The sequence below is a fragment of the Gouania willdenowi genome, chromosome 21, assembly GCF_900634775.1.
Source record: "Gouania willdenowi chromosome 21, fGouWil2.1, whole genome shotgun sequence".
NCBI classification, from domain to species: Eukaryota; Metazoa; Chordata; class Actinopteri; order Blenniiformes; family Gobiesocidae; genus Gouania; species Gouania willdenowi.
Window position 1 is genome coordinate 17,193,766 of NC_041064.1, and position 13,105 is coordinate 17,206,870.

Here is a 13,105-nt window from a genome sequence, read left to right on the forward strand (position 1 = left end):
TATTCTTATTTTGCTGATAAATAAATAAAAAACACTGTTAAGTTATTGTCTTACATCATGTGTAAACAAAGCTTTATTTGTTCATTAATGTCAAAAAATAATGTTTGGTTATGTATGGAAGTAGATTTGTGTCTTTAGTATTCAATCAAAAAGAAAAAAACTTTAATCCAAAAAAAAATCACTTCCATCAAAAAAAGGTTACTTGAATCAAAAATAAATATTTTCAATCAAAGGGGAAAAAAAGTGTTCAAATGCAATATATATTTGCGACCTAAATAATTGCATTTGAACACTTTTTCTTTGAAAATATATTTTTTTATATAATTCTTTTTTCTTTGATTGAAATGTTAAATTTTTTTGGATTGAATAATACAAATACATTATAATATATAATTGCCCAAATACAAAAATATCAAAGAAATAAAGTGTTCAATTGCAAATATTTTTTTCTTTTGAATCTGAACACTTTTTTTTTTATTTCATTAAAACTATTTTTTAATAAAAAGGTTTTTTTTTATTGCATTTTTTTTTTTAATTGAATATTGTTACGGCTGAATTTACGGTTGACCTCATTTGAAGACATGATTCATTGCTCTGGTTGAATGATGGAGTCCAGGAGAAGCATTGATGATTTTATATAAAAAATAGTTTATTCTAAACTAAATAAAAGAATACAAAGTGGAAACAAAAATGGTGACCCCCTGGCCAGGCGATCCAAAGACAGAGTGACGAGACACAATATTAAAGCCACGTATATCTCCCCTTAGTTCCCCCCTCCCTCCTCCCCCCCCCCCCCCCCCCCCCCCCCCCCCCCCCCGAGATTGAGACAGAGGCAGAGGCAGAGGGAGGAGGTGAGGACAGAGGGTGAAAAAAAGAAAGACAGTTTGTTCTTTTGGGTCTAAACAACCAGTTCTGTTATCTGTTGGTTGTCTTAGAGACGGAGGAGTGTGCGTTTGTGTTTGTGTGTGTGAATGAATGGATGTGTATGGCGTGTGTGTGTGACATGTGACTGTGTGAGCATGTGAGTGCGCACACAGAGTGCCTATGCGTCCTTGTGCGTTTATTGTTTTGGGGAGATACTGTGTGCTTTTGACAAGGCAGTTTGACCCAGCAAGGTTTAAGACATGAAAATCACACAATGGAAAGTTACACCCCAAGGCTTAAGGATTAAAATATATAAGTAATTATATTATTAAGCATAACTAATTATTCTGCCCCAACAATAATAAAGACACAAATCTACCTCTATAGTAATGAGATCTACCGTATTTCTATCCAGATTGGGCTCTGTTTTTATAATGAGGTCTTTTATTTTGACAGATTTAAAATAGATTTAAAGGATGCTCGTGGCAAATTCATTCAGTAATGACTAAGTACTGGCATTTGAGCAAAAATGTGTGGCGTAACATAATCATATAATTTTTTTTGACAAAATGGGAATTTTCTCGACAAAAACAAAAAAAGAAAACTATGATTTTTTTGTAGTACAAAATAAATAATAAAATATGTACTAACAGTAGATTGGAAGTGTTGTTTATCATAATGTAAATGAGCTACAAAGGCTGTGAGTATCCTATGTAACCACCAGAGGGCGCACGGGCCATTTTACTCCTGGCTGGTTGTCCCTACTTCTAACCATCATGCCAATAAAGAGGGTGGAGGCTTCCAAGGACAGCTATCTAGTCTAGTCTCCAGTCCCAGGACTTGTCTCCTGTCTACGGTCAGCCTATGCTGTCCTCCCGCTCCGAACCTCCTCACTTGTCGGTAAGCGTATGGTTACTTTCATTGATGCATCCGCAGCACCGGTAACGGTGACCGTTAGCTGCCAGATGCTAACCGAGGGATGGTCATAGGTCAAATTAGTGCTTATATCTACACTGTTATGACTTTGTCTTTGTCTTTATGATTCATTTTGCATTTACTGTTACATGCTTTGAATTGTTAAAGATAATATAAACATTTAATCCGTATGTTTACATTGTAAATCTTAGATTTAGGGGGTGCTACAGTGTTACTCGGTGCTGCTTTTCCTAACGTATCATATCCATCCGCGACTAAGGCTAACCAGTAACCATTAGCAGGGGTCTGCAACCTGCGGCTCTGGAACCTCATGTGGCTCTTTGACTCTTTTGCAATGGCTCCCTGTAGCTTTAAAAAATAAATAAATAATTTCTTTCAGAGGGTATTGATTGATGAGTAAAAATAACTACAAATAAAATTATAATAAATTAGTTAATCTAAAAATAAATCACATTGTGCAATAACTCAGCCACCTTCTCACCTCCTACAACATCTACAAACCTTCAACATTCCTTGCAGCTGCGGCGAACCTTAAGTTTTAAATCCCTGGTAAGATAACTAAACAAACAGACTATTCTGGAAGAAAATAAAGATTTTATTTGTGTGGTGAAAGATTTATTTAATTGCCAACATTAATAAACATTGATATGTTGCAAGAAATTAGCATGTCACATATGATCAAGTTATTCCCTTCAAATCATTAACTCATAAAATTATTCGATACTATTTTAACTGTATAGAATTTTATACACTGTATTATCTTCATTGAGCAGATAATTTTTCGGCTCCGGAAGGATTTTAATCCAGGCGAGATGAGGCAAAATGGCTCCTTTGAGAGTAAAGGTTGCAGATCCCTGCATTAGAGGATAGTGTTTATCCATAGTCTGCTATAATTAACAGCTGTAAATTATTATTACTTTCAGTAGATGTGAATCACAGCTGTACAGACAACAAAACGAGGAAGTTTATTCATTTTTTTGTATTGAACAAAGTACAGATACATACAAAAAGGCATCTTTTCACATTAATACTGATATAGACAAAACAGAAAAGATGCACAAACAGAGTTTTTGGTCACGTTTTTTAACATATACAGTATAATGGTAAAGTTTATTGTTTACTTAGTGCTGAAAGAGACATGAGACAACAAAGTTTCTACACAATACAAGGGATGAGCTGAGCTCCTCTTCTGCAGCAGCTGTGCTTGTGCATGTGAGTGAGACGGAGCACAGAGGGGAGGGGCGAGGTAGGTAAAGGCGGAGCCATCGGGGAGGCTACATTCAAAATCATGCTAGCTTTTGAAAATCACCTACCCTACCTTTAATATGTTGTCCACTGTATCCGATGTGAAATGTGGCTTGTTTGTTAATAAGATAATTGATTTTGGTGAGAATATTATTGTTTTGTTAGATAAATATTTTATTCATAAATGTTGTTTATTTAGATTTAAAGGTAGGATAGGCGATTTTCAAAAGCCTGATGAAAGGCGTCCAGCCCGAAACGTTTGGTGTAAGTTAATTTAAAATTGGGAGCTAACTACGCAGTTGTGCAGACTTTTTTTTAAATTGCATCTCTTGGCTTTTTTGATCCAGCACAATGCTTTCAAAGGGATGTGTGTGTGTTTTTTTAATTGTGCTACATCATGTATTAAAATAGTCCAACACTAAAGAATGAAATATTTTTTTGCCCTGATTTTCATGTGTTAGACAAAGTGTGATATGTGTCTCTCCTCTGTTCCTTCTCAGGGTTCACCAACAAAATGAAGACATTGATGTAGTGAAGAGCGAGAGTGCTACTTGGGACTGATCATGAGGGAAGGAAAGCGGCCACCATGTGCCGAATTCTGTCCAAATATACTCCAGTCTTTCTCTTTTTGGCACTGTCAGGTCTCATCTTCCTGCTGCGCAACATCCACAATGTAGAGGTGAGCTTCAGTGCTTCTTATGGATTCATGGACCATGTGAGGGGCCCCCAGGAGCTCTGGTCACCATTTAAAATCTGTTTTACTTTCCAGGATCCAAACTCACAAAGATAAATAGACACGAGAGATGTAGTTACTACTATATCATTACAATTTAATACTGCTGAGAATGTTTTAGTATCAAATTAAGCATCTTTAAATGTTTATTTTCTCTCAAACATTGTGAGAAATGTTTTTAAATGTTGCAGGTCTATATGGTCAGTGGCATTTTTTAAAACTCTAGGTGGATTTTCTATACATTTTAATGAAAATGAAACATTTGCATAAATTTGGAGAAATAATTGATTTTCAGGAAATGTACTTTGATCTCCTGACATGTTTTGACTGTCAACTGCCAGTCCTCTTCAGAGGCATCCACTGATCGCTTTGATGTGAAAAACAGTTGTTTGAATAAACGAAACCCTACCATATTATTCAAAAAGAAGACAATAAGAACTTGCTGGAATTATTACGCGGAATGCAAGTAGGCATCTAAGCGATCAGCGGACACCTCTGAGGATGACTGGCAGTTGACAGTTGAAACATGTCAGAAGATCAAAGTACAATACATTTCCTGAAAAACGCTTGTTTGAATAAATGAAACCTGTAAATCGGTATCGGCACTCAACGGTACCAATTTGTGTACTTTTGTGTGGTAAATAATCAAATCTCAAAATGCTCCAATTTACCATATTTATTTCTCATTAATAGCAACAATAATTATAATGATAATGACAACAAACGACTTTAACAAATATATCAAACCAACACTTCACCTAACTGCTGTATTGTAGTAACATTTGTTTTACAAATGACTTCATCATGAAAACCCTCACCTACAACTTAAAAAGCAGCTCTATGTGACATGGCTTTTACTTTGAAGCAAAACTAAATGCATATACTGTACATTACTATGTGTGGTGTATTGTGTGATATAAAATAAACATACATATAAAATAAATACATACATAAAATGCAATAAAATAACATTTCAGAAGGAAAAGTGCTTAACCCTGGCAACCCATATCATACCTGTCAAGTATCCCGTTTTGGCCGGGAAACTCCCGTATTTTACCCCTCTTTCCCGCCATCGTCTCGTATTAGTATTTTCACGTAAATATCCCGTATTTTAATGTAATAATAAGTAAAAGATGCCTTACTAAACTGAACGGCATCCCAAGCCTCGCGAGAACTACCACCTGAAATGGCCTGAGTGACAAGTTCTCGCGAGATTAGTGCCGACAGCCGCAACAAACTCGGAAACAACTCCGAAGAGAGAGATGATGAATGAAGACAAAAAAAAAACAAAGAGCTAGTGTAAATACGTTGTGAAATGGGACAGAGAGTTTATCTTCCTAAAGAGCAGCAGGATGTGACACAGTTACACGTTCTGTTAGATTAATAACTGAGATTTTAGCGTTTACCACGGGGGAAAGAACAATCACAAGCGCCACAAATATACACTGCTTTATAAAAGTGTTAAAGAACACAAAGTCTGCAACACATCTGTGTAATAAGTCATTAGTGAATACCAGAGAACCACATGAGTGAGCATGAGAAATGAAAAGAAAATATATAATGAAAATAAAATGTAAATGAATAAAATATAACTTAAAGACAAAGCAATGTGAAAAACAGTAAATATGCAACGTGTTGACTTGTTTATTAACTGTAAGTATATTAAATGAACACATGTGCTTCTTATACCCATTTGTCTTAATTTAGTATAATTTAGGGATTAGGGCTGGGCGATATATTGAGATTCAAGATCTGTCGAGTTTTCTATTTTGGCGAAATATAGAACTTCAATGTTGCATATATATTTACTGTATATATGTATGTATAGCTTATTTTGTATCAAAATATTAGTTTTAGGAGTTACTGCTTTTACTCAGTTAGATAGATTAATGAGTGAGTCCTAACCAAGACCTTCCCCATAACAAACCACACTACAGAAATCACTCACACGTGCTGTCCCTTAGAGGAGAAAAAGCCAAAAGTGGCACATATTGTGCAGCTGTTAATAAATGTACATTGAGGTATGACTTTTGGTCCATATCACCCAGCCCTAGTAGGAATGGTCACAGCATTTCAATGGCTGTGTGTGTGTGTGCGCGTGTGTGTGTGTGTGTGTGCGTGTGTGCGTGTGTGCGTGTGTGTGCGTGTGTGTGTGTGTGTGTGCGCCACAGAACCAGGAAATATCTCTGCGCTCCGTTTCAAACGTAGCTGTGAAGCCCGTAGCAGTTTGTTCTCCAATTCTCTTGTGGTCGGTACAGCAGCTGTTTGAGAGTGAAACACATTTACATCTGTCATGTTTCTGCATGGAGAGGGAATTCAGAAGGTGCTCGGTCTGCAGTGCATTTTTAAAAAGCGGAGCCATATTTTAGCCACTACCGCCATGTGCGTGCAATGTTGTGTACTCGTACTGTACGGGAAATTGCCTACTCTTCCACTCCCTCACAGTCACAAGGATCTGTTTAGGCACCGAAGCATGGTACCGTTTGATTTTTCGTGACTCGGTGCCAGGCTGTACCGAAGGAATTCGGTACCCATTCCTAATAGTCGACTTTGACATCATTTGAACCCGAGTCCAACAGTCTCTAACCTTGAAGGGGCGGGTCCACTTAGGTGAAATTAACTGGATGTTTTTGTTTTTCCTCAGAACTGGAATTGCCACACATATTCAACCCTCTACCAGCTGCAGAGCCGGATCCAGTCTTCTTTCATCCCGGTTAATCTTCCCACTTTTCACCACAACCGTACTTTCTGTGCCCACCTGGGCCAGAAACCCTCCGCTGAGGATGAGCTGGAGGAGCACTACCTGTTGGACTCCATTGTCTGGCCCGGACCTCCACCCCACTCCGCCCCGACCAGCCTGCGTCAGACGAGCGACCCCGTGCACAGCCTGTTCACCATACTTCCCACTAATGAGGGAAGAGAATGGCACGTGGGTGAGGAGCTGGAGGCTCTGGTCCAGATGCACGACTTCCATGGTCGCCCCAAGCGTTACGGCGGGGATTTCCTCCTGGCCAGACTGCACTCTCCAGAGCTTGGAGCAGGCGTAGCAGGGAAGGTGGTGGACCACAGGAATGGATTTTATTCGGCCTTGTTCCCGCTCCTGTGGGCGGGGCCTGCACAGGTTGAGATTACGATGGTTCACTCCAGCGAGGCCGTCGCCGTGCTGCAGCGGTTGAGGGAGGAGCGTCCTGATCGGGTGTTTTTTAAGAGCCTTTACCGATTGGGTTTCCTTTCTGAAACAACTGTGTGCAACATGTGTTTGCCCCCTGACCCCCAGCCTCTCTGCAACTACACCGACCTTTACACGGGCGAGCCCTGGTTCTGCTACAAACCTAAGGTGCTCAGCTGTGACACCAGAGTCAACCACGCCAAAGGGGGCTACAAAAAACACCTCATTACCAACAAAGAAGCCATGCTTTTCCAGAGGTTTGTGATTGAGTAATTATCATGCAACAGAATACAGATAGCCATCTAATATCCAGCTTAAAGAGTAACTAAAACCCAAAACCACCCGGCTATTGCAAACTAATTTTGCTATTGGCTGAGAATGGCGGTTTGTAAGGTTTTGGTGGCTTCTTATGTCATGAACCACCACTGTTGACTCCGCCCCTTCTATAACAACTAGCACCTGTGGACTGTAATCTGTGGTGAGTCGGTCAGATTCAGAGAATTGTGAATGGAGAGGTATATGAGTATTGAGTAACTAGTTAGCTTAGCATAGATTGATCTTTGGAGATTTTATAGTACAGACTCGGCGTGTCTTTACTGCTCCAGGAGCCCCACCCACAATAAAGGCATTATTTTAATTTCCATCCTAGACGCACTTCAGCCCAAACCTCAGGGTTTAGCTACTGTTGAACAACCACTCAGCATCTGTCATGTGCGGTAAAATTAAAGACTGCATTAACTTCAGTTATCCCAATTGACCTTTTTTAGACTTTGAAGAGCTTTTTTAAATGTTTGTTATTCACTGTTGATTATTATTGCGTAGTTCCCATAGCACATAAAAGTTAAAGGTGTCCCCATCCGATATTGATACCGGATATCGGTCCGATATCAGCCAGAAAATGAATACTGGATTTTATCAGACTGCATCTAAAATCACCGATATGAGCTCTCCGATAACATGTTCCGCTCCATCACTTCTATCCATAGGTGACTATGGTTCACACTCCAACAAAGTAACCTACTGTTGTTGACTATTGTTCTCTGTTTGAGTAACATCACTTGATCAAGCCTTTTCTAACATTCCACACTTAAAAGTAAGTAACAGAAGTATGTGTGATTCATGCTGATATCGTATCGGAACAATATCGGTATCGGCCGATACGGTATTGTATCGGAAGTGAAAAAGTTGTATTGGGACATCCCTGATAAAAATAAAATCATAAAGTTTGTGAGGTTCCAGTAAATCTTGAGGTTAGAGAACTTCATAGTCACAAAGGTTTTCATTTGTTTTTGCAAGATTAAAATGTGCATAGCTGTCATTGCACCACATGTAATGTTAAGTATTGACAACATATGCAGACAAAGGGGGCGGGGAAAGGCCAAATCATCAGCAAATCAGATAAAAAAAAAAATAAATACATAGCTTAAAAAGTATATAGGACAGTTATTTTACTCTAATAGTTTTTCTAATTTTTGCACTAACCTTCAGCTCATTCATTCATTCTGTTTTGAGTCTTCCCTGTTAAGTCCCAGGGGCATATAGAATTCACACTTTTTTAGATACAACTTATGTACTCTTTACCAATCACACTCTTTGTGTTTGTCACCTCAGTGATGTAAACGTCAAAGTTCCCATCCACGCTTCAGGAGCTGATGGAGTCATTGTGCTGCCACAGAAAGGTACATTCGATTTTCAACTGTGTGGTTCATACGTCATTAAATGACTTTCTTTTTGTGCGAGTAAACTGATTTTTGCCTGTAATGTTTCCTGCTTGGTATCAGATAAGGACGCAGAAGAAAGCAGCGGCAGCATAAAACCAGATCTAATCCTAGCAGCAACATCTGGATATTATTACGAGAACTCGTGGAGACCTTTAGATGCCGTGACAATGGCTGACTTTAATAAGTCGTCAAACATCAGCCAGTGTTTGAAGGACAAAGTGATCCATATGTACGGAGACTCCACCGTCCGACAGTGGTTCGAGTACCTCATTAGCGCTGTACCAGGTGAGCACTGGTGGGGTGAGGTCGGTTCAGGCACGGGGGCCACACATGGCCCTTGGTCTAGTTTTGTGTGGTTCCCAAAACCAATACATAAAGTTGATTCCAAAAACAAATAAAATTACAACAAAAAAAATACACAAAACAAAAAAGAAAACACACAGAATGACAACATAAACACAAAAATGGTCAAACATATTTCAAAGAAACACAAGTTAACTACAAAAATACACAAAAGAACAGCAAATGTTTACAAAATTAATCCAGACAAACAAAATGAAGACAAAAATAACGCAAAAAGTATAGAAAATGACAAGAACATACACAAAGTGAATCCAAAGACACACAAGGACCACAAAACGACAAGAAAAAATACACAAGATTACTACAAAGATGCACAAAATGACAACAAAAATAACTAAAACATACAAAACAAGAAGAAAAATACACAGTGACACCAAAGACACACAGGATGACTACAATAATGCACATAATGACAACGAAAATACACATATTGATTACAAACACACAAAATGACTCAAAATATAAAATATTTAAAGAGACAAAGTCCTTTGTTCTTCTCTGTATTAATGCTTGTTTTTCTAAATCCTGACATGAATGTTAATATCGTGGCTCTTGCATTAGACACTAACACTTTTGTCGCCCTTGCTGTGGTAAAAGTGGCCAATCCCTGGTCTGGTTGATTTACAGTGGGCTAAAAAGTATTTAGTCAGCCACCAATTGTTCAAGTTCTCCCACTTAAAAAGATGAGACAGGCGTGTAATTTTCATCATAGATATACCTCAACTATGTGAGAAATCTCAAGATACATGGGCCCCATTCATTCTTTCCTTTACACGGATCAGTCGTCCTGGTCCCTTTGCAGAGAAACAGCCCCAAAGCATGATGTTACCACCCCCGTGCTTTACAGTAGATATAGTGTTCTTTCTTTTACCAAAAAGTTCCATTTTGGTTTTATGACATTCACCCAATCCTCTTCTGGATCATCCAAATGCTCACAAGCAAACTTCAGACAAGACATGTATTGGCTTAAGCAGGGGGACACGTCTGGCACTGCAGGATTTGAGTCCCTGGCAGCGTAGTGTGTTACTGATGGTAGCCTTTGTTACTTTGGTCCCAGCTTTCTGCAGGTCATTCACTAGGTCCCCTCGTGTGGTTCTCGGATTTTTGCTCACTGTTCTTGTGATCATTTTGACCCCATGGGGTGAGATCTTGCGTGGAGGGAGATTATCATTGATCTTGTATGTCTTCCATCTTCCAATAATTGCTCCCACAGTTGATTTCTTCACACCAAGCTGCTTACAGTACCTATTGCAGATTCAGTCTTCCCAGTTCAGTCTTGTGACTGAGGTTGTGGACAGGTGTCTTTTATACTGATAACGAGTTCAAACAGGGGCCATTAATACAGGTAACGAGTGGAAGACAGAGGAGCCTCTTAAAGAAGAAGTTACAGGTCTGTGAGAGCCAGAAATCTTGCTTGTTTGTATGTGACCAAATACTTATTTTACCGAGAGATTTACCAATTAATTCATTAAAAATCCTACAATGTGATTTTCTGGATTATTTTTTCTCATTTTGTCTCTCATAGTTGAGGTATATCTATGATGAAAATTACAGGCTTCTCTCATCTTTTTAAGTGGGAGAACTTGCACAATTGGTGGCTGACTAAATACTTTTTTTGCCCCACTGTATTTGTTTCACACCACTGCACTCTAACCTGCCGCCCATTGCCTCTTGTCCAGGTTTGAAGGAGTTTAACTTACACAGTCCTAAAAACGTCGGGCCCTTCATGGCCGTCGACATCACTCAGAACATTCTGCTGAAGTACCGCTGCCACGGCCCACCCATCCGCTTCACCACCGTCATGTCCAGCCAACTGCGCTACATTTCCAACGAGCTGGACCGCCTCCCCGGTTCCCCAAACACTGTGGTGGTCCTCAGCATCTGGTCCCACTTCAGCACCTTTCCCGTGGAGGTCTACATTCGGAGGCTGCGCCACATTCGACGGGCCGTGGTGAGACTGAAGGAGCGAGCCCCGGGGACGCTGGTAGTGATCCGCTCAGCCAACCTTCAGGCCCTGGACCAGGAGGTGAGCCTGTACAACAGTGACTGGTTCTCTCTGCAGCTGGACACGGTGCTCAGAGCCATGTTTAAGGGACTGGACGTCCTGCTGGTAGATGCTTGGCAGATGAGTTTAGCTCACCATCTGCCCCACGCCCTTCACCCTCCCCCTGTCATTGTGAAGAACATGATCGATGTGCTTCTGTCTTATATTTGCCCAGAGATGCAGACCAACCAAATGTTCAGCTAGTTAGAGAGGTAAAAATGATTTATTGCACAGCTCAAAATATCACTTTTGTTGAGGTAAAACACATTTTTACACATTTTCTCACAATTTTCCTCCATGTTTTGTTAACTTCATGCATACAGAATAGGGGTGGGCATTGCCATGAATCTGACGATACAACACAATTCACGATTTGCACGTCACGATACGACATATCCCAATACTAAACAAACAATACGCATCACGATATCAGTAATAAAGAATTTCACCTTTAAAAGTACAAAATGGAATGAAACACATTTTATGTTTTGTTTTTTTTTAACTTACGCGAACAAGTAAATGACTAACTGTAATTCAAGTACCAATATAAAGAACAAGTGGCATGTTTATCAAACTGTCAAATTATTTTTTTGAAAAAAGTTTCACTTTTGCTTCTACAACAGATGATGATTCTATTAAGTTCTTAAATTCTTTAAAATAAAGAGGCGGGAGGTAGTTTAATAAGGTCTGATGTGGTTCACTGACACCTAGTGACGGGCGTTTACGTGCTATGCATATGTTAGCGCAATTAAATGGTTTTTTTTAAATCAAAAAACATGATTAAAAAAAATGTATTTGGACATTGTTTGGATTAATACAATAATCTTGCTATGAAATATCACAATATATCGTTAAATGTATTTTTGTCCTTACACCACAATACAGAAGTGTTATAAAGTGCCAAGAAGCAAACCAGTTTGACTCTAACATAGCGTAGTTTTGTTACAGAAGTATCACTTCTTTACATGAGACTGACAGTGTTCACACATTTCCTGCTGACAACAAGAAGCTCATTGTTTTTCTACAAGTCATTGATGTCATCAGACCAGAGCATGACCCCTCAAAAAGAAATTCTTTCCAATTCAAGGATGTACAAATCAACTCTGACCAGACTGTACAGACTTTCTCGTCACATTTGATTATTGCTTATCTCGCGATTTCCTGAGATATTTTTGTTTTCTAATGTTTGTATTTAATCTACAAACAGTATCTAGAATCTGATATTCTACATTCAACATGAAAAACCAGCATTTATTACATAACCAGATTAGCTTAAGCCTTCAGTTTTCATGACGTCAAGCAAATCTTTTTAGGCTTTAAATTTAGAATTCAACACCATCAATTCGTATTAAATCAATAAAAGCTGCACAACACATTTCTATTGCTTCCTGTATGTCAGACTAGGTATTATAGGACTGATTATAGGATTAATCATCACTATTATAGGTTTAATCATGTTAAAATGTGTTTTAATTCCTACATTATGTTAAACCATTACAATGTTTGTTTGATAATTGTTTTTTTTTTTTTTTTAATAAATATTTTAACCTTACCTTGTGAACACCAAAAATGTTTTCAATTGACTTTTAGTATCTTGACTGGTTTTGTTTTAAAGTAGTTTTGCCAAATCTCAACACTTCCGAGTGATTTATCTCATGACCCCTGATTATGTATTGCTTTATTGTGCCATCAATTGAAAGACAATCTTAAATACATCGTTCATTAAAAAATAAGGGTCTTTAATGTATAGTGATGAGGTAAGAATTTTCCCTCTTTAACATTCACTGCTAATATTTGTGTTGCTTTAACATTTTTCATGTCAAATGTGTGTGAAATAAATGGCATTTATTCATCCATGGTTATTTATTTGTCATTAATCATTTTGTGGAGGCTGTGATTCAAAAGCTGTCACACAAACATGTCTGCTGACTAATGAACCTAATGTTTGTATTTTAACTAAGAAATATATTAGCTATAAATAGTTTAATGTTAACTGTACCGTGGCAGATTTTTCAGAATTTATGACTATT

General features: G+C 38.5%; 1 protein-coding gene across 1 annotated transcript; it reads left to right on the forward strand.

Annotated features, from left to right (window-relative positions):
- The first annotated feature begins 1,600 nt into the window (after positions 1–1,600).
- Positions 1,601–12,443, forward strand: nxpe3 (neurexophilin and PC-esterase domain family, member 3). The gene is made up of 6 exons (XM_028435981.1): positions 1,601–1,764; positions 3,546–3,724; positions 6,423–7,204; positions 8,559–8,626; positions 8,729–8,953; positions 10,711–12,443. Exons 2-6 carry the CDS (start codon positions 3,632–3,634, stop codon positions 11,277–11,279), a joined length of 1,737 nt encoding a protein of 578 aa, XP_028291782.1. The 5' UTR covers positions 1,601–1,764; positions 3,546–3,631; the 3' UTR covers positions 11,280–12,443.
- Positions 12,444–13,105: the final 662 nt, after the last annotated feature.

Bases quoted from the DNA above. Each gene is read 5' to 3' on its own strand.
- nxpe3 (XM_028435981.1), top strand. From the start codon at position 3,632: ATGTGCCGAATTCTGTCCAAATATACTCCAGTCTTTCTCTTTTTGGCA. The intron at 7,205-8,558 runs GTTTGTGATTGA...TTGTCACCTCAG, and splicing joins GAAGCCATGCTTTTCCAGAG to TGATGTAAACGTCAAAGTTC. The intron at 8,627-8,728 runs GTACATTCGATT...GCTTGGTATCAG, and splicing joins CATTGTGCTGCCACAGAAAG to ATAAGGACGCAGAAGAAAGC.